Source organism: Barbatula barbatula (genome assembly GCF_947034865.1).
Source record: "Barbatula barbatula genome assembly, chromosome: 3".
In the NCBI taxonomy this organism is placed as follows: Eukaryota; Metazoa; Chordata; class Actinopteri; order Cypriniformes; family Nemacheilidae; genus Barbatula; species Barbatula barbatula.
Window position 1 is genome coordinate 19,218,080 of NC_136764.1, and position 24,779 is coordinate 19,242,858.

The following is a 24,779-nucleotide window of genomic DNA, read 5'->3' on the forward strand; positions in this document are numbered from 1 at the left end:
GAGATCATCACTGTCTGGTGGAAACCTCATATCTCTCCAAAACCGCAACTAGTTGACAAGTTGTTTTTAATACTTTTCATTGGTTGAATATTTGCAAAACCTACAGACAAACATGAAGAAGGACCAATAGTAATGATTTGGGGAAAACATTCTGCTTTATTGTTAGGTGTCTCATATAGTTGCATGACTGTGTTTAATGCCAATTCATATGTTTTCTTTTATTCAGAGATGGAATCGAGTTTGCCTTTAAATATCAGAATCCAAAAGGACCTGAGTATCCGCCTCCAAATCTGGCTTTCCTAGAGGTTCTCTGTGAGTTCTCCTCGAAGCTGCTTCGCCAAGACAAGAAAACAGTGTACGTTTGTCCGAGCACTGACTATGACACTTGTTTTCATTATTATGGTCATGTTCATATGCCTACGATTTGCTATCTGCACTTTTTTAGATTTGCAATCTAATTTCTGTTCATGTTATGTTTGCTGCATGACTTCAGTCACTCGTATCTGGAGAAGTTCATGACCGAGCACATGATGGAGAGGCGTGAGGATATCTGGCTGCCGCTTATCTCATACAGGAACTCTCTATTGACGGGTGGAGATGAGGACCGCATGTCCATCACCAGCGGCAGTAGCAGCAGTAAAGCTGGATCTATACGAAGCAAGAAGGGCCGCCCAGCCCTGCACAAGAAACGCATTGAGGGTGAGGATGTCAGATGAATAAAGTTATGTTTTTGTTAGTTGATTTCTCTACCTTTATAATAGATTGTTTGTGGTGTCCTGGTTCTTCAGAGGAGAGTTTGGATGGCTCTTGGATGATGAGGAATGACACTTTGCAGACCCCAGGAGCCCTACAGACCCCCCAGCTCACTTCCACCATACTCAGAGAAAACCCTCGCCAGGCTGTCGAGCACATCCCAGAACAGGACTCCGAACCCGGATCTGAATCAGACTATGTTCATAAGTAAGTGGTGCTTGCATCTTAAAGTACTCAAGGTTGTATTGAGTGATGGTTGAGTATAAATAATCTTGTTTTGTCTCAGTCCTCAAATGCAGATGTCCTGGCTTGGTCAGCAGAAGATGGAAGAGGTGAACAGGAAAGATCGCACAGCCCTGAACTACATGAAGGCCAGGAGTGGAGGAGGAGTACGACAGACTGTGTAAGTGGAGAAACCGGTGTGGGATATTTTGGTGAACTGTAAAGATTTGTAAGATTTGGTTTGTATATGTATTGGTAAGGTACGTGTTTTTTTTTCCCGATTAGACGTGGTCTCATGGAGGACGACGCCGAACCCATTTTTGAGGATGTCATGATGTCATCTCGTGGACATCTAGAAGACATGAGTGAGGAATTCGAGGACACTATGGTGATTGACCTGGTAAGAACCAAGCAGGGTTTAGTCTTGTGAATGTAATGTGCTAATAATACCAGTGAGGTATTTGATTTTATCTAGTTTTGTATATGTACAAAATGTATCCTCCACAGTTATTGACGTTTTGCATACAGCCGCTGTAAAAGTTTAAGAAACTATTCCAAATGTATCTGCAAATAGAAACAACTTTAATATTTGAAACTTGGAAGAAATATTATCAATTCACAGAATGAAACATAAATGATCATTTTGCCAAGCTATCTCTTATTTTTATCCAGAGCTGTACATGTGGTTAATGTGGGGTATTATTCATCAGATGATCATACAGTGCCTTGCAAAAGTATTCATCCCCCTTCATTTTACTCGCGTTTTGTTATGTTGCTGCCTTTTCTTAAACTACTTTAAATTTGAAAAAGAATTACATTAATCTAAACTGAAATAAGTACATTGCATAAGTATTCATACCCTGTTCTGGGACACTTGAAATTTTGCTCCGAAGCATTCGTTTTGCTTGTTGATGTTTTTACACTTCAAATGGAGTTAACCTGTGGTAAATTCAATTGAATACGTATGATTTGGTGCGGCACATACCTCTCAATAAAAGGTGCAACAGCTGAAAATGCCTATCAAAGTAAAAACCAAGACATGAGGTCAAAAGAACTGCAAGTAGAGGTCTGAGACAGGATTGTATCAAGACACAGATCTGGGGAAGACTTCTGAAAACAAATCTGCTGTATTGAAAGTTCACAGAAGCATGTAGCCTCCATTAATCCTTAATGAAAGAGGTTTGGAACCACCAGACCTCTTACTTGAGCTGACCTCCTGTCCAAACTGAGCTATCGATGGAGAATGGTCTTGGTTAGAGCGGTGAACAAGAAGCTGATGATGGTCTGGTTGAGCTCCAGGATTATATATGGACATGGGAGAAACTTACGGAAGGACAAACATCACAGCAACACTCCACCAATCTGGGCTTTATGAAAGAGTGGCCAGACTCAAGCCTTTGATCAGTGAAGACACATGAAAACTTGAAATGTACAAAAACGTACCTTTCCACAAATCTTTCACACTGTCAGAAACAGGATTCTCTGGTCTGATGAATCTCAGTTTCATTCATCGTGTCTGGAGAAAACCAGGCACTGCTCAACACCTGTACAATACCATCTCAATAGTAAAGTGTGGTGGGAACAGCATCATGATGTGGGGGTGTTTTTCAGCTGCAGTGAATGGGGCATTTGTCAGAGTAGTAGAAAAGCTCAACGGCACAAAATACAGAGATATGATCATGACAATATTGGCACAGAACATTCCGAACCTCACACAGTGCAGAAGGCTCGTTCTCCAACATGACAATGATCCGAAGCACACAGCTAAAACAATGCCAGAGTTACTCATGGGCAACTCTGTCTATGTCCTTCATTGTCCCAGCTAGTGCTAGAACCCAACTGAAGATCTCTGTATAAACCCGAACATGTCTGTCTACTGATGACCTCCAATCCGACCTTGCAGAGTTTGAGAGGATCTGAGGAGAAGAATGGCCAACTGGAGATATGTAAAGCTTGTCACATTATACCCAAAAAAAGATTTGAGTCTGTAAAGGTGCTTTAACCAACTACTGGGTCAAGTTTATGAATACCTATGCAATGTACTTACTTTATTTTTAATACATTTGCAAAGTTCTCACAAATCAGTTCTTTGTTTTGACATTGTTGTGCATGGAGTGTCGATTCATGTAAAAAAATTATTTAGAGTAGTTTAAGAAAAGGCAGCATCATAACAAAATGTGAAAAAATGAAGGGGGATGAATACTTTTGCAAGGCACTGTGTATCAATGATAATGTGGAAAATATTGACGAAAACAACATTGTCTTAACACCCTGTTTAGCCTCCATCCAGGAACAGGCGAGAGAGGGCGGAGCTGAGACCGGACTTCTTTGACTCGGCCGCCATGATTGAGGACGAGTCGGTAAGGCTGAAGCAAGCCTTTCTAATTAATGTGGTCTTTATTTTAATGCGTGATTTATTTATTTATATTGATATTTTTCTCAGGGTTTCACAATGCCCATGTTCTGAAGTGCCACAACGAAAGGAGAAAGAGACATTCACTTCTTAACGTGGAAGCACTGGTGTCCGGTTGAAGTGAATCTGACGTTAACTTTCTACAAACCCTCAATCTTTTATCAAACGCCACATCGGAGGAGCTTTTATTCATTTAGAGAGTATTTGATCGGATGTGGTCCAATCATATCATTGGTGAATTGTTCTGCCCAGCGGTTTATTTCGGCCGGCTCATATAAATCACACTGGATAGGGTTTACGTTGTGATACAGATTGATCATGTAAGCACGGTCCCATGTGTTAAAGGTGTACATATTTGTGTTCATCCATCCTATTGTGTAGACGCCCTGTACATGTATATAATGAAGTCCCTTTTGCTATCAGGTCAACAGATGGTTTCTTCCTCCCACAGAACATTCAGTAGTAAATGTTGGGATATCTTCAATTTCAAAATTTACATGTAAAATAACACTATTGTTTATAAACAAGATTAAACAGTTTGATTACAGTATTAAAAACGCAGTTAATATTCATACTGTCGGATTGGCCTAAAAGAGCATCGCAGTGTTTTCCATGGGAATCTTTTGAAGGTCAGTTCTTTATATTTTATCTCCAGTAGATTTAGTTTTAATGGTTTATTTGTGTGAAATGTCTGTTTGAACATGCCTTGATCGAGTTAGGTGAATCAATCAAGCAGATCTGGTCTGTCATGTCTCAAATGAAAATATTGTGACACCGAATGCCTCAGTTTAAGTGCACTATGGTCCTGTGTTCTCAAAAAGTGATTATACTGTCCACATCATAAGTGTTGCCATGACTGTCATTACCTCCCACCCCGAGCCCTGGTTAGTTTTGCTAGTGTACCTGTAAATTGTACAATTTCAATATAAAATGGTTTTCTTTTGTACAACCTAGAAATGACGTACCACTTTCCCTTTTAATGGAAAACTGTTTTCTTCAGTGAACTTATGGAAAAGTCACTTTTTCAGAAAAAAATAAATATGTAATCACGAACTATGGGAGTGTTTTATTGTTTTTCAGAGTTTTTGTTTACAACCGCTAAAGGAGATAAGGCACAACAAACCATGTGTAAAAACGTGATTTTTTTTACATTTCTCCAGTCTGAGTAACCACAGATGTCATGAAATGCTTTTAAAATAAGTAGTGTTGAACAAAGATTTACAGGGGAATGTTGGCATGTTTTTTCCAGGGGTTGGTCTGTTTTTTGCTGGCCAGCACTTCTAGGTCTCTACAGATCCTCTTGCGTGTGGTGGAGGGCTGAATGATGTCATCCACAAAGCCTGTGAAGGTAAACGACAAATACCAGAACACCACAGTAACTTAGGACTGTGCTATGAATTTATATATTTGTTTCAGATCAATTTGCCAGGTTGTGTCATGTATGTGCACCTCTGACAGCAGCTGGGAAAGGATTTGCAAACTTCTCAACGTATTCTGCTTCAGCCTCAGCTTGGTTTTTCTTTCCTCTGAAGATGATCTGAACCGCACCCTTTAAAATTCAATAACATGCACAAAAATAAGATTTTGATTGCTTGACCACCAGTCAAATTCTACTTAGTTCTATACCAGTCTATGTAAGTGTAGTCATCATCATAAGGTTATAAATAAGCAAGTGTGTTGCAACACGTTTCAGTATCGTGCATCTTCAACATTAAAACAAAACCAGCAGATAGAAAATTATCAAGATGCATAGTGATCATTGCTCCAGTGTAATTCTATCTTCACCTATACTAGGCTTAAAGAGATCATGTTAGACATCTGACTGACATGAGACTGGAGGTCTACAAGTGACATGGCATGTCTCTGCACATCAAGTTATACTTCTAGATAGATCTAAAATAAGGGTCCCCGTTCATAAGTCTTTGGGGTTACCTTTGCACCCATCACTGCAACTTCAGCAGTTGGCCAGGCATAGTTGACATCTCCTCTTAAATGTTTGGAGCTCATCACATCGTAAGCACCTCCATACGCCTAAAGACAGCAGATGTAAGATTTAATACGGCAGAAAGTAAGTTTACCAACCCCACCCGCACATCAGCCTCCCACCTTCCTAGTGATGACTGTGATTTTTGGAACTGTCGCCTCTGCGTACGCATAAAGCAGTTTGGCTCCATGTCTGATGATGCCTCCATACTCTTGAGCTGTGCCTGTTACATCACAATATGCTCTTTTAATACCTTTTGAGTGTTAAAAGCAGCTGGAAATTCAGGCTAAATGAAATTCAGCCTAATGTTATGGATCTTTAAAGATACCTGGCAGGAATCCTGGCACATCTACAAAAGTGATGATGGGAATGTTGAAGGCATCACAAAATCGGACAAATCGAGCCGCTTTAACGGACGAGTTTATGTCCAGGCAGCCTAGAATAAAACAAAAAGAAACCGTATGTAATAAGAAAATCATACTGCTGTTAAACTTAAGAATTTATTAGACCCGTTTTTTATTTTTATATAAACACCCACCAGATGCCACTTTAGGTTGATTTCCTACTATACCCACAGTCCGGCCGTTCATTCTGGCAAAACCCACCACAATATTCCTAGCATAGTTGGGCATAATCTCAAAGAATTCCCTCTCATCTACTATCTGTGAAATCAAATGAGAATCTGTATTATCAAATAATACTTATTTGTAAATGTGCATCTCAGTTTCTATGTCTGTAAATATGTACGTACATTGTGAATAACATCTAGCATGTCAAAGGCTTTTGTGCTTTCAAGAGGAACAAGAATATCCAGACCAGGACACAGACGATCTCTGAGGAAGACAAATTGATGTGATAAAAAAACATGCCATGTTATCAAAGAAACTGATGATGTAAACTAAAGATAATACATCTGGGGCAGTTTCCCAGACAGGGCTTAAGCCAAGTCTCAGACTAAAATGTTAGTGCCGTCTTGATCAAAAAAATTTGCACTTATAGATCTTAAAATATATTGGTGCAATTGTTTTGCTTCCAAGTAAAGTATGTTTTTTTTTTAAACGCCTTGAATATCCTTATTTTGCTATGGCCTAGTCCTGGTTTAAGCTATTCTCTGTTCGGGAAACCACCCCTAGTGTGTTACTTGGGATCGTGACACTCAATGACCGGAGCTGGATCCTTGTTGCTCAGTGGAAGGAAATTGAAAAAGTCTCGTAGCTTCAGAAGGGCATCAATATCATTTTCAAAGGCCTGATGAGCAACACCTGAAACACAGTGGAAAAAATAACAGAACTGCTGTTATGCTACCTGTGAGCCGAGGGAATTTTTGGTCAAGCTAACAGACCACCTCAGTTGTTATAAAATATCACGCATAATAACACACCACACACATCCTCACAATAACATACTTAGAGGACCAGGCAAGGAAAATGCATCAGACAGCTTGACCTACCAGACACTGAAGTGTGAGTTTTTGCTCCGCCCAGCTGCTCCTGCGTCACATCCTCATTTGTAACAGACTTTACCACATCCGGACCAGTGATAAAGAGATAAGAGGTGTCCTGTAAATACAAGATGTTTGATCATTTGGATTATTATTATGCATTAACGCTTTAAAATGAAGACTGAGAGTGTGCTTAATACCTTATTCTCTTACCTTCACCATAAAAGTAAAGTCTGTAAGAGCAGGTGAGTACACAGCTCCACCTGCACATGGACCCATGATAAGAGAGATCTGAGGAATAACACCTGACGCCATCACATTACGCTAAAGAACAAAATATAGTAGTCAACAATAAATCTTTAAACACATTCAATATAATCTTATGTCAGACTTTTCATTTTACCAGAAATATGTCAGCATATCCTGCAAGGGACTCGACTCCTTCCTGAATGCGGGCTCCGCCAGAGTCATTCAAGCCTATAACCGGGGCTCCCACCAGCATCGCCTGGTCCATGATCTGTTGAATAAAATCACAGCGGTTTAATTTCAACCCGCTGACTGTAACTTCAGTAAGCTCGAAACAAGCAAACAAACTTGCCTTGGAGATCTTCTGAGCATGCGCCCCTGATAAACTGCCCCCAAACACTGTGAAGTCCTGACAACACATAATTGTGTTAGAAGAATAGTGAGCTGTAACAAATAAGATTTGAATCAAATGATCTGCAGAATAGTTTTATACCTGGCTGAAAACATAAACCAGCCTGCCGTTGATTCTGCCCTGTCCGGTCACCACACTGTCTCCTGGGTACTGCGCAAAAAGTTGAGCAGGTCAATGTGGCAGACTACGATGAACGTGTTGTATTTGCAAACATTTAAAATGCACATAAAGCAACGCGTGTGATTATATAGTATGTAAGAGTCTGACCTTATTGTGATCTGCCTCCATGCCGAAGTCAGAACAGCGATGCTCCACAAACATGTCATACTCCACGAATGAATCAGTGTCGAGCAAGAGCTCAACTCTCTCTCTCGCTGTCAGTTTGCCCTATAACAGAAACATTGGTATCATGGCAGAATGTATGTTTGCAGTCATTTTAAGAAAGTTTAGTGTTACCCGTTTGTGCTGTGCATCTATTCTCTTCTGTCCTCCTCCTGCGAGCGCTGCGTTTCGCTTCTTTTCGATTCTCTCCTGCACAGACATGTGACGGGAACAGTACCATCTTGCATTTTGCGACACTTTCGATTGAGCGACTGCGCCTTTGGGAATCTGATATACGCCTTTTACGGGTTTTTTTAGACTTTTTAATAGTCCCAGACTTCTTCGCATTAACGCGTAGGTCGCCATTCCTGCAACACGGAGGGCACAGGAAGCGTCGAAATCTATGAAGATGTTGTTTAGCCAATCACCGGTGAGCGTTATGTTTTTTTAAGCCAATCGCTACGCGATTAGAGAGGAGGCGTGCATGCCGGACCCAATCACTGTAGAGATGTGTGTCGTGGGGCAAACGTGATTGATGTAGTCCTTACTAAATGTCAAAAAGTATAAACTACATTTCCCGAGAATTATGGCAGATGCCTTAGATTTTGGGGGCTAATGTTTTTTTTGTTATTTTCTATTTTCTTACCCAGTGTTCACATTTATGACTAAAGGATTCATTAAAGAGAAAATGTTGGTGACTGCCAGTAAATACAAAATGTAATAACCTAAATATATTTATTTAATTAATAAATAATGTATTATTATTTCCTTTATTTAACATTTCGGCTTTGCCATTGTGGTATAATTTAAATTGCGCAATTCACTGAGAATATTGTAAAATGATAAAAGACTAAAGAGTCGCACAACATGTGCTAAAAGGCGTTTACCAAAATATGTCAAATACGTAAAAATCAACATTTATATTTACAAAACACAAACGTTTGTTTATTTATTTATGTATTCGTTGAATAAATACATTCTTGCAAACGTTACAATGCTGGAACAAGATCCATTTGTCCCCTATATGGGGAGGCAGTGTGTGGTTTATACAGTCAAACACTAGGGGGCAGTACTCACTGCATTTCATGTTCAAATCGAGGCGCTCTTTACTCTTGTTTGGTATTGTCTCTTAGGATGCAAAAGTTAACACTGGAATAACAACGATAGCTTTTGTGAATACATTGGTGTGGATATAATTCAACCAAACGCTGCACAGACGACGCGTCCCTGAAACGGGAGACTGTTGGACTTATTGAGAGAAACACGCCCGTGTACCAAAACACGAAGAAGTGTACACAACATTAGCTAGCAAACAAGCTAGCAGCGTTTAGCGAACCGTGTTGTCTGTTGTTCGACCCGAGTGAGCATCCACCCGCTGTTACAGACCTGGACTATTCAAGGATTATAATTTCCCCACATTTCCTTTTGTAAGATTTCACTTACGGAACTGATAACAGCTCGAGCTGCAGTAACGCGCTAGCGACAATAAACCGCAAGGCCTGTTGTGTGGACTACTAAAATGCCTTTTACCATCTCTGTCTCTGTGTGTTTAATCGCAAAAGAGCAGCTCTTTGGATGTTGAGGTGATCGGTGTCTCGCATGGAACGCGAGGGTTGAGTTAAAGCAGCCTGCGGACTTTATTTTCACAGTTCAGATGGATAATCGCTGCAGCAACAATCACATCACGTAACGTTTTGACATGTTAACGGGCATAAAACTCAAGGCATCCCTGCTTGTGAGTCATGTCCTCTTACACTCTTTGTTTGTGGCGTTGGGTGAAGCCTGGTTGATTGTATTCTCACAGTTATTCTGCATCGGAAGTCTTGGTTTCGTGAACGAGCATCAGGCTCCCTCTCTATACTGTAGCAGCTGATCGGCCCGCTCCTCTCTCCCGGTTATAAACGCAAAGCGCTGAAATGAATCCGGTTAACGCCACCTCGCTGTACGTGTCGGCGTGTCGCTCTCTCCTGCAGTGCGATCCCCAAGACCCTGAGACATACGAAGGATTGTTTAACGTTCTGAATTTCTTTAGAGACTCTCTCTCTTGCCTGGCGTGTGGTGAGGATCTTGACTATTCTAGATTGCTTTCATGTGTATGTGCCTGCAACTAATGCATTGTTTGTTTCCATCTAGGGAATTTGCTTCAGGATCCAATTGCTCCTAAAAATTCATCTTGCCAGCACTACGTTTGCATGGGTTGCAAAGGTGAAAAGATGATGCTGAAGCCGTCGTGCAGCTGGTGTAAAGACAGGGAGGAGTTCGAGGAGAATAAACAGCTTCAGATTCTGGTTGACTGCTATAGGAATCTCTGCGATTATGTGTCGGTGAGCATCACGACTCAGCAAAGCGCCTTGGGGGTCGAAGGTTATCCCGAGGTGAAGAAAATGTTGGAAGAAGTGTTAGGGACAGTGAAGGAAGAACAGGAACAGTTTAGCATTTCGGACACGCACAGTCAAACGGACTATTTGGAAGCTCCTCACATTAAAATCGAGGCGGAGTCCTCGAAGAATTCTGCTGATGTGAACCCGTCGGGCTCGGATGATGTACTGTTGACACAAACTGAGCTGGAGACACCCAAGCCAGTCCCTGTGAATGAACCTTTGAACTCGAAAGAATTAAACACAGACGCTGATACTGTTGATGTCTTAAACTGCAACGTCAGTCAGGCGAGCGGTGCTAAGATAGACGCATGTGCAATGGAGACCCCTGAATCTGATTTTGAGAACAAAGACAGTTCCGTTGCTCAACAGCACAAGACTGAAACGCCAGCGGAGCAAAGTCTGCATTCGTCGCTGACCACCGGTGCATCAGACCACTCACAGCAGCCTCAGACGGGTATGACGTGTCTGGCCGCATCCCACCGAAAAGTGAGACTGAGCCGAAAGCGTTCTCGCTCTGAGAGTGACAGCGAGATGATCCAGCCACTCCCAATCGCTAGTTTCATCCAGGGGCCCTCGGTAGCGGCCACAGCACCGGCAAACTCAGCATGTGAACATAAAGCTCCATCTCAACCCGCCGTGGTGGTCTCCAATGGAGCTGTCCTGAAAGTCAACAAGGCCATGTTGGATTTAACTAAAAACATACAGGTAAACGCAGATTTAGGTAATAAGAAGGTTCAGTCCAAGAGTAAAGTCGCCGTCCCTAAATCGAAAGGCAAGGCGAAGGACAGGGTGCTCCCTGCTAGTATATTACCCGGACAGCCCACCAAAGTCGCATACAAAAAGACGCAAGAGAAGAAGGGTTGCAAATGTGGCAGAGCAACTCAGAATCCAAGTGTTCTTACCTGCAGAGGTCAAAGATGCCCCTGCTACTCCAACCGGAAAGCTTGTTTGGACTGCATCTGCAGGGGCTGTCAAAACTCATACATGGCCAACGGGGAGAAGAAACTGGAGGCCTTCGCCGTGCCGGAGAAAGCCCTGGAGCAGACGAGGCTCACGCTGGGCATCAACCTCACCAGCATTTCGGTGCGAAATGCTGGCTCCAACGCTGGAGTCCTTAGCCTCTCCGCAGGCTCGCCTATGGCCTCGTTCCTCACTTCCAGTGCCGATGAGGACCAGAATTTTGAAGATGCTCTTGAGATGCATTTTGACTGTTGATAAGCTGCATTGCTACTGATTTCTCTCTCTCGTGGGAGGGTTGAACTTCAAGGCAACCATGTTTGACTCCCAGTTTAGTCTGACAAATTGTTTACCAAAACTCTTAACTTTCATGACTTCTACCATCACATACACTGCTGTAATGAAACGTTACTGTGAAGCTAAGTGTTATGGCATTTTTATTTGGTGGTTTTATTTTGAAGGAACTGCACGCTTCACTGCATTATTCTTGCAAATCATCATATTAACAAATAGTAATGTTCATTGACCCTAACCTTAAGAGATGTTTCTGTTTCCCATGATTCAGTCATTGTCGGATAACAAAGTTTGTTTACATGTAACTTGCTGACATTTTGTCATGATGATCATGGTGTCAAGGTTATTTTTAAATACACAATGCTTCAAAATATAAACCGAGGGTGAAATTATACACTTATATACATTATCTACAGTCTCACAATTTTAGACGTTGCTTTTGGTGAAAAATTTAGCACTTAGTCCTAATAGTGTTAACTGGTTTAGAGACATGTGGACTTGTACTGGTTGCCATTGTGATCACTTCCTGTGTCATCATCCTTGTTTCTCCACAACTGTTAGGACTGGTTCCGTGCATTCCAGTCAGGATAGATATATATATATATTTTGTTAAAGAGATTATTAATTTTCTTTATGGAAACAGTCGATACAGCCCTGCCTCTGGTAGCGCTGTCACTTTTACAATGTCAAATCAATGTTTAAGAGAATGTTCAATGTTGCCCAGATGATTGTGTTCGGCTCGACATGACTCGAGCAGGTGGTTTTGGTTTTTGTAGGATGATGAAGCACAAATGTGTCAAAATGTCTCAATCCAATGCATTTCTCAACCCTTAAAATAATAGTATTTTTACACTTAATCGTGTGTCTAGCCAGCTGATTCATTTCATCTCCATTAATTTTGACAAAGCTGGATTATACCGACGTCTCACAGTACAATATCTACAAAGATTTCTAGAAAAAAGTGAATGTAAGTGTGTTCAGTGTTGCCTGCGAATGTACTCATGGCAGTGATGTTATTTAAGCAATATAAAAATCAGATTTGTAGACGATAAACAACCCATTACTCAATATTTGTTTTGGCAAAACTGTAAGCTAGTATTTCAATATTCTTTTTGCCTGAGCACCTTTTAGCACCCATTGCCTCGGACTCTTAATTAGTCGTGTCGTGTTGCGGTTGTGTTGTGATACCTGTTCTAGGGACCAAAACTAAAAATACATGTTGAGAAAGGTCAGAGAACATCTTTACTGTTCCACTGCACTGTTTCATGTCTTATATAATGAAATAGATTAGGCAGTGCTCCATCAGTATCTTTAAATACGCTTGAAAACACTATCAGTAGGGCTTTGACCAAATATTAAAACTCTTCTTAGTTAAGTCTTGGATCTTATAGTGGGGTATAGTGTTGTATTTTCTAATCCTATAGTTTGGTAGCGTTGTTTTGTTTGTTCCTTTTGCTCTTCGGTGGTCATTACTTGAACTCAGATTTTAGTTTCTTGATTTTGGAGAACTTCGAAAATTATTGCCGGTTTGTTCACTGCCACATTTATGAAAATTGCAGAACGCAACAAAAATAAATTATAGTTTTTTATTTCTTGTTTTTCAAAACGGTGTGTTGAGTCATGTATTGTGTGTATCATGTTTAATACATCACATATAATAGCTTGAGTTAACACTTGAACTGTGGGTGAAGCACAGCTGCCCTGGTTTTATTTCATATCTACAGTCACTTCGTCTTTTGGCCAAGAGAGGGCTCCATTGTAGCTCTATTGACAAATTTGATAGGGTGTGCAAAGTCTGTCCTGGAGGGCCTTGATTAACTGGTTCAGGTGTGTTTGATTAGAGTTGACACCAAACTCTGGAGGACACCGGCCCTCCAGGAACGACCTTGGAAACGTCAAATAAAAGGTAAATAAAAGTCAAATTCATTTTTTTCAAAATCTGTCACCATTTACTCGCCCTCAAGTCATTCCAAACCTGCATAAATTTCTTTGTTCAGATGAATACAGAGACAGGTATTTGGAAAAAAATTAGGAACTGACATTTCTAGGACATTATGGACTACAACAGAAGGTAAAATTATAGTACTAGCACCTTTGACTACCCTTTTAATTTTTCCTACTATGGTAGTCAATGATGAACTAAGAAATCTTACAGATGTGGAATAACCTGGGGATCCCTTTAAAAATATAAATTGATTAAATTGTTAAAATATGTGCAATCCAACTCTTATCTGTCAGCAGCCATATCACCCTTTACCCCAAGACTGGTTGCCATCTGAAGCCAAGCAGCCCTGTGCCTGGTGCTCACCCTGTGGTCTGTGTGGGTCCTAATGCCCCAGTATACTGATGGGAACACTATACTGCAAAAAGCACCGACCTTTGATGGGACGTTACAGAATCCCTGTGGTCATTAAAGATCCCATGGCACTTCTCATAAAGAGTAGGGTTGTAAACTGGCCAGATCACTTCCTCTGGCCCTTGTCAATCATGGCCTCCTAATAATCTCTTATCTCTCCACTTGTAGCTGGTGTGTGGTGTACACACTGTCACCGCTGTACTGTGGCTGCTGTCACATCATCCAAGTGGATTCTGCACACTGGTGGTGGTTGAGGAGAGACCCCCCTCATATGATTGTATAGCCCTTTGGGTGTACAGCAATACAAATAAATCGCTATATATTCATTATCCTAGAAGGTTATTTTCATGCATTTGCAGATGAAAGGAACACAAAACAATAAAACGTAACCTAAAACATCCAGTTTTAGTATTATTAAGAAATAATAGATTACAAAATACTAAATTCCACCCGGGCAGACAGTTTTTAATTTTTTAGTGCAGCAACAATACACAATCCTACAATTCACAGTAAGAATCTGAACATTTTGAGGAGAAAATTGGAAGTCCATCACAAATCAGACAGATATTGAGATTCGACTTATTATTAACTCTGTATTAGCAGTATGGACTAAATGCACAGAATTGTTATATCTTACACTCATTATAATTTTTTTCTGAATAAACAAAAGTGTATGTGGAATTCTCACAGTACAGTATCAAGATAAATCTGTTTGGGTATATTACATTTTTAGTGTATTAGTTGAAAAGAAACACAGTTCTAGATATCTAATAACAGTATTAGTTTCGTATAAAATACTTAATTAAAATACGTGAAATAATCAGTCTGTTAGTATGCTACTCACATATGTAAAACACAAATCCTCAGTCAGTAAAGAATGAAATACTGCACTTATGAAATTGCCTGTGTGGTCATATCGACATCCACTGTCACCTTTATCTTTCGCTGCATTTGTACATATAAGTCAAACAACTACAAATTCACCTCAAGCCATGCGATGTAATTCTGCACTGCCCTGATTCCCACCGAGAAGAAGCAGGGCCAGAAACCAAAGCTCACACAGCCATGAAATCCGTCTTCATAATGGTCATTTGTGACAGTGACACCTGCCAGTTCCAGCCTCCGGGCATACATAATCCCATCATCCCTCAAAACATCATGCTCGCCAGTTAAAACATATGCACGCGGCGCCATACGCAAAACCTCCTCGTCTGCGAGTAAAGGTGCAGCCCTGGCATCCAATAATGCCGGTACATCCTTTAAGACGTTGGAAGACCCAGTTAAAGGGATGACCGGTTTATAATGCTTTATCATCCGTTTCGGGAGGAGAGTGGTCCAGTCAAGCTTTGAGCGGTTCAGGGACATGTGGTTTTGGTCCTGAGCTGTGTGGTTATTAATCAGAAGAGAGTGAATGAGATCAGGGTCGACACCTAGATATTCTAGCCAGAAACGAGCCATTAGTTTGCGATACAAGATGGGAACGTTTTGGTTTTGTTGATAGGAAGCTGTGTTGAAGTCTAAAGCTTGGAGCACAGGATAGATCAAGACCTGAAGCTTGAATTTCACAGAGATACTGTCGTCTATTCCAATCTAGGGAGGAAAAAAAGTACATATTCATCATTACGACATTCAAGCCAAGTTGAAAAAAGCTATTCTAAAAAGATGATGTCATTAATATTCAATTTTTATCTTATGGACAGTAATGAGACTAAGAGCAACTCTTGTGTAATTGTTTTACCTGTAATGTTTCTAAAAAAAGACAGCTGTCCAAACTCTTTAATCAGAGATTTCATTGTAGGGTATCAGATTTTCATTACATGATTACTGTGGCCAAAGAATTCACAGTAATATTATTACGGCAAATAGTTTTTTAAAGAATTGAAATGTTTTATTTTTGCTCATTGAGTGAATTATTTTTTTTGGCTAAGAAATAATTTCCAAAATATTGTTAGGAGGTGGAGAGAGAGAGCGAGAGTTTCAAACCATCGTGACTCTTAAGGCAATATTTTAACACACTACTGATCATCTTAATATCACAGTTAATATCAATAATTTTCGTTTATTTTAATAATTACTGGTATGATGTGACTGAGGCCCCCACACGACAGTGGGTGAGTAAATAATGAAAATGTTGGTAACCGAACCACGGCAGTACCCATTCATTTGCAATGGTTTCCATTCAATAGAAGTGAATGGGTACCACCTTTGTTCAGAATATTTGGTGAACTGTCCTTTTAAAATTGTAAATGTATAAATTGGTGGTTGTGATGTACCCGCTGAGCAACTGCAGCAGCCAGATTCCCACCAGCACTGTCTCCGCACACTGCTACTCGCTCTGGATCCACCAAATATTGTGCCAGAGTTTCTGCCTTCAGGAAGTGCTTAGCGGCCTGGACGCAGTCTTCATACTGCACAGGGAAGTGCACATCAGGTGCCATGCGATAGCTGAACAAACAAAACGCATTCGGTGTGACTGTGATCCTGCTCTTTCTTACAGTATGCGAATGATCAGGGTATATACTCACTCCACTGTCACAACCACTGCTTCCAGATCAGCTGACATTTGTCTACAGAGACTGTCATATGAGCCCAACTCTGATGGCAGATTAAAACCAGTCACAACACGTACATACAATTTCTGAATGTTATTCTTATATTAAAAAGACATCGTCTGTGACATACTTGGAGCACCCAAGGACCATCCACCACCATGGATGAATACAACCGCCCTCCTCCGATGGCCTTCTTTCTTTCCAGGAGGGTGGTATATGCGCACGTGGACACCATCAAACTGAGTGTCCTCCACCTGGATCTCATTAAATGTGACCGGCACCACACTCTCAAAACTGACCACAGCAAAGTTGATCACACGGACACTGTGACTCAGACCCACCGAGTGAGCAACATCTCCCTGGAAGACAACAAACCAGGTTAGATATGGGTGAACTCTCCTAATGGTTTTGAAATACAATCCACATGTTGTGATATTGTTGGCACATTGACAAAGGGAGTAAGTGTCATCATACAGAGGCAATTGAAAAATAGAGAATAGTTTATAAAGAGTGAGATTACACACTGCCCTTGGGTATATTTTGTGGGTGTGGCAAGTCGGCCATAGTTCATCAGAACAGGCTGATCGGGGTCATCTTTTAACATACAACAAAAACACATTTTGCTTTGATAATAGTGAATATTGGATATTTGTCTTTTAGGTGCTGAGCTGTTCAGAGATATTATCATAGTAACCCTTAATAGCTTTAATATACTATACGTAGAAATCATTGTATGGGCATTTTTTAAAGGACTTTTGAAATACCAACTTTTGTTTTTGTTGTTATTTTTATTCTGTTGAAAAAAAGACATCACAATCAGCCAATCAGAATAGCGCTTTCTCCAGTTCACCTGCAGGATTGTTTAAATGGGGTACTTACCATCCACACAACTCCTCGAAATGTTGCATCCAACACCATCAGTTTCCACGGCTCTGAAATTTGCCCAGGCAATGGGATGTAGATGTAGTAGGCAACAGCAATTGCTGAAAACAAGGTTATACCGCAAAGCAACTTCATCACGAAGTGGTGTATCTCCTTCAGTGTATCTGTAGCTGTCAGGAGGGTAGACAATATGACATTGAGAAATTGTGGTAAGATTTTTTTTAAAGGTTTCTGCAACTTCCTGTAGATTATAAAATAGCATTCTGGGAAACGTAGTCCTTATTTAATCAATTAACAATAGCATACTTTGCTTACATAATAGGATACAATGCCTTCTTTATTGAGTATTTATTTTCTTTAATGCGGTTATATTAATCCATTTTAATTTATGAGGTCGCTAATTAAAGACATTTAACTTAAATACAGTATCGTGTCCTTTCATGTACGCCATTTCAATGCAAATAATACACCTGAGATCAAAAATCATTCTAAAAGATATGGTATAAAAGACAATGCTCAGTGACAATTATAGGTCACACTTTTGAATTCAGTCGTCATATCAAATGGCCACCACCAGGGATCCCTGTTGTTATAAGAAAAAAAAGCTCATGACTGTTTAAATTTCGTTGGCTCATATTCTATGAACAATGTATACAATTAGATAAAGAACAACTTTTATTTGAAAACCTATTTTCAAGTCAATTCATGAAGAGTTTTTGAATGTGTAATTTAAATTGACGGAATAGAGAGTTTCTTAACGTTGTGGTCAGTTCTATTGTCTTTTTCTGTATTCCATTACATTGTTAAGAATAAGCTTCAATCTTTTTCACGATAAGATATACTATAACAGCCATGTGGAATCATCAGTAGGCTAAACGTGTCTTAAAAATAAAGCCTTTTGCATTAGCATTAGTATCTGTTAATCATTAACTGCTTAGTGTACAAAAGTCTTTGGTTTGAAGGAAGCGGACGAGCTGTATGGTTTGTATTTCTTTAAATCCCAAATGGATTCCTGTTTTGCTAGGCTTTTATGTGGAATTTCGATAAAGCCATAAAAAACGATGTAATAGTACCATATTTGATTATCAGGAGGATCAATATTTATTATTTACCATTGTTTTACCATCTCAGGTTTATGAAAAAGGCAGTACAGTAATAGTAAAGCAGTAGCAGCGTCTAAAGGAAAGTGCTTTCACAAATGTGTGCGATGCTCCGTTTCTTTACTGTTGATGAAATGGATTGTGTCACAGAAATAACATATTTGCCATACGCCAAGTGAGTATGGGCTCTGCTGAGTAGAAAACCAGACAGGTTCTAATGGTAGGGTTGACATTTACCATAATCATTCCTGACCACGATCAATGCATGCAGTACATGTGCGCTTATAGCATTTCTTTCTCAACCACCTCATTTCGTACTTCTTTTACTTCTGTGCTGTGATTTTTGTAATTGGAAAAAGACTGTGGCTAGCTCAGTGCAGGACTGCCAAGTCAGGGTAAAAGAGAGCAGCAGGCGATCCCATCAAGCATTTGCCTTATTTGCATTATCATTGCCAACCTTTCTTCTCATTCTGAGACAAAATGCCACAAACAGATGTTAAGTTATTGTACAGCCTTGGTGAGTTAACATTACAAATATCTGCTGAAAAGAAATATTAAGTATGACTGTTTAAATAGTAACGCATTCAATTAAAAATCTGTTTTAAAATAGCATTTGTTTTCAGGCATGTTCTGGCATAGGTAGACCCTACATCAGAATAATGGAAGTGAATATGCATGAGATGTTTTTTTCACTTTAGCACATGACTAGCATTGAAAATGGATTACTGTTAACCTGGGGCCCAAATATATGAAATCAAAATGAAATATTGCTCAATGAAACCATGTAGGGTGAGACTGTGAAATGACTATGAGACGGATAATATCCTGAATACTGAAGGTTTTAATAGATTTAAAGTCAGAATGGTGCTTAACACATGCAGACTGGGTTTAAAGGAGGAAATTAGAGAACTCCAATGAACGATAAAATGATTTCATATTGCTTAAACCCTGTTACTGTAACTCACAGATCAGCTGTAAAAATGTTTGATGCCATTAACGCATGGAAAAGCTTTTTTAATCTATCATCTTTGACAAACGAAGACTTTGTGCTTACCTTAGAACAAAATGTTACAACCACTGGATTTATTTCTTGCTTTTTCAAGACATTTCGGCACACATCTTCACTCTCCAAATGACAGTTGGGTAAAGTCATCCCACCCACAGATGATCAAGGGAGTCACTTCACTAAAGGTGTACAGCACAATTGTTGAACGCGACGCCTCCCTACATGCAAGTATGTGACTAATATGATGTTTACCCTGCTGGAAAAACCAGGTCAATCAGCCTAAGGTGGTAAAGCGGGTTTTTGAAGAACAAGTCTCTTTTTAGAACCTCGTAGAAGTATTTTTGCCATGGAGCAACTGCCATTGCCAGCTTTGCCTTGGCTTCATGATGACCTTAAACAAGTTTTAAAATGAAAATCTACACTGTGAAAATGTGTGCTTGTTATCTCAAGAAACAGTCTGTCTAACCCAACCCTGAAACCTAATGGTGTAGCCATTGTTTACATTGCATATTGTGCATATGGAGCATGTTGAATTCAATGTTTTTTACATAATGTAAAATCCAATCTAGTCTGCAAATCAGGTTGATTCAGTCATGTGAAAAAGAGTGAGACCCAAAGTCTGAGACAACATTGAGCTTGGATTTAAATAAAAAACGCTTGATGATGTCATCAATGAAGTAAGGGGTCATATAAATGAAAATAAATGTTTTTTTAATTTTGTAAAAGTTATTTTCCAAGTGATATTAATCAAACTGCAGTTAAGTAACCATTACTCAAATCAAACAGCTGACTAACAGTTGTCTGTTTTTGCATTAACTCTTCTAATACTACTAAGAAAACTTACATATACAGTATAACAGGTATCATCACTGAGACCTAAGGCAGGTTTGCTGGAGGTCTTGGGACTTTATGTCCGTGGTTTATGTCAGTCATATCCTTTTCTCAGACAGGGTTCCTGCTGGGGTTAAAAGTGCAGCAATGTGATAGTGATCCTTTCATGGTCTTCTTTGATTCAGAATCTGCTCAGTGTTGACAGACTGACTGATGCAAAACTTTTTTTGAGAAGTTCATCTCCATGTCGTGGCAGGAAATACTTCACCCAAGAATGGAAATTCAGTCATCATTTTCTTACTCCTAGGTTGTTCAAACTAGAGGATTAATTTTCACAAATTAGTTTGGAACAACGTGAGGGTGAGTAAATTATGGCTTTTTTTGGTTGAAATACTTGTCTAAGGTAAAAATAGCATGAATTTGAATCTGTCATGAATTAGTTGTCTAGTTGTTCCAAATCTGTATAAATGCATTTGTTCTGATAAACACAGAAAAAAAGATATTTGGAATAATTCTTGTGACCAAACAGTTCGGCCACCATTGACCACCATATAGGAAAAATTACAATGGTATTCAAAAGTTCACCAGAAGAAAGAAATGTATACAGATTTTGAACAACTCGATGGTGGGTGAATTATGACAGAATTTTATCCCTTTAAGGATTGTTTTAACCTAAATCACCAGCAATCATAGACGTAACTCACTTGCAAAGACTCACACTCGCCTTTATAAGATCTGTTAATGCATATTGGCAAGGGAAATCCAGGGAGATACCCATGAGAAAAGATACAAGACGACTGGAGAAATAAAACACTAAATAATTCATTTCACATGGTGTTACTTGGATCAGTAACAGCAGTCATGAACATTTTTTTAACTGATTTTCCCATATGGGGCATCTTTTATACACTGTACGAGAGACTCTTGTGTTTTACTCACAATGACATCATCTCTCATCATGTTCCTCTGGGCCGGAGTTGCACTCCTGGCCTCAATCACCACAAAAACATTCGCCAACTTTCATTTACTGCAGTTACATCTGAGAGGAAAGAGGGCAGATGAAGTCACAGAAAGTCCTTAAAAGTCAAAAGACTCCTTTGTCCAGGCCCTTACTGTGCTAATCCTAAACAGAGGGACTTTAATGAGTTTTTGAGATTAAAGTTCTTTGATACCCCTATCAGCGCCTTTGAGAGTCACCAAGCTCTCCGGTCCCAAGAGGAATCGGATTCAGAATCTGAGCGCAGAACAAAATAACTATTCCCTTACGCTCTGCCATTGTTTTATGTGGAATTTGTTTTAAAAGCAGGAATTTTCTTGCATGGCCGACACAATGCATTTAACTAGACAGCACAGCCTTGAAATCAGGGCAGTTGTTTGGTCACTAAACATGAAGCAGACAGTTTCCATAGCACCGGGACATACTGGATTCAGACAAAAACGTGTGGAAAAATACAGATCACGCACTTTGAAAATAAACTGGCAATTGAATTTGAAAGTGAATTGAAAATCTATGCACATGAACATTTATTTCATTAGAGATAAGACATTTGCCCAGAGGATCAGTTTAAGAGAAATCTGAGCATGACATCTTTCAAAGAAGGCATGCTTGTAGAAATAACCTGCAGGCATCACAACCAAGCCACGCTAACCTGCACCTCTATTTGCATTTTAATGTTATGAATGACTTGTACAAACAGGCACTTCGTATTTCCATACAGATGTACAGTTTATGTACCCCAACTCTTAAACATCAATTTAGCAAACTCCTCTTTAACACTAGAACCGCCACGCGGTAAAATGTACTTGTGGATGTTTTTCAAATGTACATAACAGATTTTCAATAAAATGTCTCACAGTCATTGACTTACACTAAAATTGTATTATTTACAATCCCCTCTTGTTCTAAATTGTTTAGATAAAATCTGATTAAAAACGGAGCATTTATACCTATAAGCGCCATTGGATCAAATTGACCTCATGCCTTTCTTTTTTTATGACTACCCCATGTTTTGTTCTATTGTCCGACTTATACATGATATAACTAAACAAATTAATAATTATTTAGGTGAAACTGTCCGCTTGGATTTGTCGTTGCATCAATTATTATACCGCTAAGAAAAGTGATTTTCTTACTTAAGCTTTGAACATAAAACAACACCACAAAAACATAGTTGATGACTAAAATGAATCATTTCATGTCTTTAGACATAACAGTGACATAATATGTTTTTTAGCAATATCAAAACAACATTCAGGTACTTGGGTCAATTTTAACCGCTGGGGGTTTTTAAATATATTTTACAAAGCTTCTGTTTGTCAGTCATGGTTCACAACCTAAAATTTGATTCAATTAAGCACATGAACAGTTAGCGCATGATGAAATGAAACACAGCTGTTATTAGACTAAGGGCACAAAAACAAAGCAATCAAAACTGCACTAATGTTCTCTACAATATGTCTGGATCTAGAATGCCACAAACAAATGACAAACACATATGTTTGTTAATGTGCTGCTATACTAAATACACTGTTTGTATCCAAATAGTTCACTCAAAATGAAAAATGTTCCTCATTTACAAACCCTCAAGTTGTTCCAACAATGTCTACAATTCTTTGTTGTGTTAAACACAAAAGAAGACATTTTGAAGAATGTGAAAAACTAAACAGTTCTGGGGCACCATTGACTACCAGAGTAGTTTTCTTCCCTACTATGGTAGTCAGTTGTGCTTGCTACAAACATTCTTCCAAATGTCTTTCTTTGTGTTTGGCAGAACAACCAAGTGTACACAGGTGTGGAACAACTTGAATTGTAATTTTTGGGTGAACTGTTCCTTTAACAGAGATTTATTGAAAACTTCTTTTAAACGTGAAAGCAGTGGAGGTAAAAAAAAAGACTTAAATGTAAATGTTTCAATAAAGAGAAATGTCCATTTGTCTCATGTCTCGGACACATCAGATCATAAAGGCAATAAAATCCCCCTGTGGACCATCTGCTTTTCTTCCACCAGAGAAGGTGCTTTAACATCTCTCCGACAGTAACTGCATTTGCAGTAAATAAAGTACACACATATTTTGCAAATAAAATGATGTGCAGTGTGACAATCTTTATGAGAAGAGTTACAACTTGCAGCTGCTTTCAAAATGTCTCACTATGAGACACACAGTTAAAGGGATAATCCACCCAAAATTCCTCAAGTTGTTCTAAACATTTATTATTTTTTTTTGTCCCGTTAAAAATAAAAGAAGATATTTTGAAGAGTTTAGGAAAACAAACAGTTTGACTACCATTGTTTGACTGCACCAGAGGTCAGTTGCTTACATTCTGGGATGCCTGTGTTTTCTTGGTCAAGCAACAAATTATTATTATTTTTATTCATGCTGGTTTATTCTGGTTTAATCTTTTCAGTAAGATAAGTCAGATCAGTCTTTGGGGATATGAAGTTTGTGTATGCCACACATACACACACCGCACTCCCTCACTTTTGCGTCTGTGCCAGGCTGTGCCACAGTTGAAGGATCTGCACACAAAGAAATGTTTCACTGAAGTGAAGGTACGCTTGTACATTTATCCAGATCAGATTCCTGCAAATTCCTCACTGACACTCCCCTCGGCAAACTGCCTTCATTCCGCTCCAAATTTCAATGTAACCAAAGGGCCGATGGAAGGAGATACACTGCACCCTGAAAAACAGAGAAGGGCTTTGACTTCAAAGGAGTTTTGGAAAATGACAAATTGATGAAATGCTTGACCCAGATTAATATTGATCCGATTTGCATTGGAATTGTGTAATTGTTATTTGAAAAAAAACATTTTAACAATCCAACTGGTTGTCACAACTTCTCTCAGGGAACACATTTGCACTGTTTTACTCTCTGTTCCAAAGTGACATCAGAGTTATCGAGGAAAAACAAGCAGCTATTAGAGGAAGCTCGAGTGATGGTGGAGGGTGGTGCTATGTGAACCGATAAGAATCAGGAGGGGAATCTTGTTCAAGAAATGGGCCATCAGCTGGGAGTGTGATTGTTTAAACACCACTGTTGGTGCTTCACATATGTCAGATATTGTGATTTCTCATGACACCTTAATTCCAATTTGCCCCTGGTATTATAATACTATAGCTTTACTGTGAACCTCTTGTGAAACATGCATAACTAATTGTATTGTACCAACCAAAGATTGAAGAAACACCTGGTAGTCTATTGTTTCCTAATATATTTGACTGTAAATACAGTATTTATCGTGTTTAAATGGACTAAAAGGGAATTTAGCTCATAGCTTCTACAATGCACTGATCTGTAGCCTTGCACACATTATTGCAGACTTTTTTCAGCAGACGAGAGAAGATCTTTAGCTGGCAACCTTCAGCACTTCTACGTCTAAGCCTCTCACTTACAGTCTCTGTTTAACTTTTTTTCTCTTATTTCCTTTTTGTGCTTGTGGTTTTTCATTCCCTGTGGTTTTTCATTCACCTCACAAGAAGTTGACCAGGAAATGTACCCATTAATCTACGTGCATGAATTGAGTAAATCAAGATTTAAGCACACAAGAATTTGAAATAGTGATATTATTTAGAGTAAACAGCTTTAGCAAACTAATAAAACACGACAAGACTGATTTAGGCCATTTC

The 24,779-nt window shown here is 39.3% G+C and overlaps 4 protein-coding genes across 5 annotated transcripts in view; 2 read left to right on the forward strand and 2 right to left on the reverse strand.

The window, feature by feature from the left end:
- The window catches only part of stag1a (STAG1 cohesin complex component a), a 45,701-nt gene extending 41,259 nt beyond the window's left edge, over positions 1 to 4,442 (forward strand). Inside the window, exons 28-34 of the mRNA XM_079451732.1 lie at positions 227 to 355; positions 494 to 699; positions 789 to 960; positions 1,040 to 1,156; positions 1,261 to 1,375; positions 3,255 to 3,335; positions 3,419 to 4,442. Of these exons, the coding sequence (XP_079307858.1) occupies positions 227 to 355; positions 494 to 699; positions 789 to 960; positions 1,040 to 1,156; positions 1,261 to 1,375; positions 3,255 to 3,335; positions 3,419 to 3,442 (844 nt within the window). The 3' untranslated portion in view covers positions 3,443 to 4,442. The remainder of the gene's footprint in view (positions 1 to 226; positions 356 to 493; positions 700 to 788; positions 961 to 1,039; positions 1,157 to 1,260; positions 1,376 to 3,254; positions 3,336 to 3,418) is intronic.
- pccb (propionyl-CoA carboxylase subunit beta) lies at positions 4,294 to 8,208 on the reverse strand. Its single transcript, XM_079451742.1, has 15 exons — positions 7,928 to 8,208; positions 7,739 to 7,858; positions 7,553 to 7,621; positions 7,412 to 7,468; positions 7,217 to 7,330; positions 7,027 to 7,137; positions 6,823 to 6,931; positions 6,514 to 6,634; positions 6,124 to 6,205; positions 5,911 to 6,034; positions 5,701 to 5,808; positions 5,495 to 5,595; positions 5,321 to 5,419; positions 4,838 to 4,937; positions 4,294 to 4,728 (listed from the first exon to the last, which is right to left on the reverse strand). The coding sequence occupies exons 1-15, from the start codon at positions 8,156 to 8,158 to the stop codon at positions 4,607 to 4,609; spliced, it is 1,668 nt and encodes a 555-aa protein (XP_079307868.1). The 5' UTR covers positions 8,159 to 8,208; the 3' UTR covers positions 4,294 to 4,606.
- A 659-nt stretch (positions 8,209 to 8,867) lies between these two features.
- On the forward strand, positions 8,868 to 13,026 carry msl2a (MSL complex subunit 2a). The gene is made up of 2 exons (XM_079453390.1): positions 8,868 to 9,850; positions 9,926 to 13,026. Exons 1-2 carry the CDS (start codon positions 9,709 to 9,711, stop codon positions 11,386 to 11,388), a joined length of 1,605 nt encoding a protein of 534 aa, XP_079309516.1. The 5' UTR covers positions 8,868 to 9,708; the 3' UTR covers positions 11,389 to 13,026.
- A 332-nt stretch (positions 13,027 to 13,358) lies between these two features.
- On the reverse strand, positions 13,359 to 19,514 carry nceh1a (neutral cholesterol ester hydrolase 1a). Of its 2 annotated transcripts, XM_079453725.1 has the most exons (7): positions 19,369 to 19,514; positions 17,212 to 17,384; positions 16,463 to 16,691; positions 16,306 to 16,375; positions 16,054 to 16,225; positions 14,714 to 15,370; positions 13,359 to 14,670 (listed from the first exon to the last, which is right to left on the reverse strand). In XM_079453725.1, the coding sequence occupies exons 2-6, from the start codon at positions 17,347 to 17,349 to the stop codon at positions 14,753 to 14,755; spliced, it is 1,227 nt and encodes a 408-aa protein (XP_079309851.1). In that variant the 5' UTR covers positions 17,350 to 17,384; positions 19,369 to 19,514; the 3' UTR covers positions 13,359 to 14,670; positions 14,714 to 14,752. The 2 variants fall into 2 exon arrangements, with proteins under 2 accessions (XP_079309851.1, XP_079309852.1); XM_079453726.1 differs by lacking the exon at positions 19,369 to 19,514 and having other exon boundaries at positions 14,219 to 14,670; positions 17,212 to 17,833.
- Between the last annotated feature and the right edge of the window lie 5,265 nt (positions 19,515 to 24,779).

Bases quoted from the DNA above. Each gene is read 5' to 3' on its own strand.
- nceh1a (XM_079453725.1), bottom strand. From the start codon at position 17,349: ATGAAGTTGCTTTGCGGTATAACCTTGTTTTCAGCAATTGCTGTTGCC. The intron at 16,692-17,211 runs GTAAGTACCCCA...GTTGTCTTCCAG, and splicing joins TTCGAGGAGTTGTGTGGATG to GGAGATGTTGCTCACTCGGT. The intron at 16,226-16,305 runs GTGAGTATATAC...TTGTTTGTTCAG, and splicing joins GCAGTGGTTGTGACAGTGGA to CTATCGCATGGCACCTGATG.
- pccb (XM_079451742.1), bottom strand. From the start codon at position 8,158: ATGGCGACCTACGCGTTAATGCGAAGAAGTCTGGGACTATTAAAAAGT. The intron at 7,622-7,738 runs GTCAGACTCTTA...CTTTTTGCGCAG, and splicing joins TGGAGGCAGATCACAATAAG to TACCCAGGAGACAGTGTGGT. The intron at 6,932-7,026 runs GTAAGAGAATAA...TTGTATTTACAG, and splicing joins ACTTTACTTTTATGGTGAAG to GACACCTCTTATCTCTTTAT.
- msl2a (XM_079453390.1), top strand. From the start codon at position 9,709: ATGAATCCGGTTAACGCCACCTCGCTGTACGTGTCGGCGTGTCGCTCT. The intron at 9,851-9,925 runs GTGAGGATCTTG...GTTTCCATCTAG, and splicing joins TCTCTCTTGCCTGGCGTGTG to GGAATTTGCTTCAGGATCCA.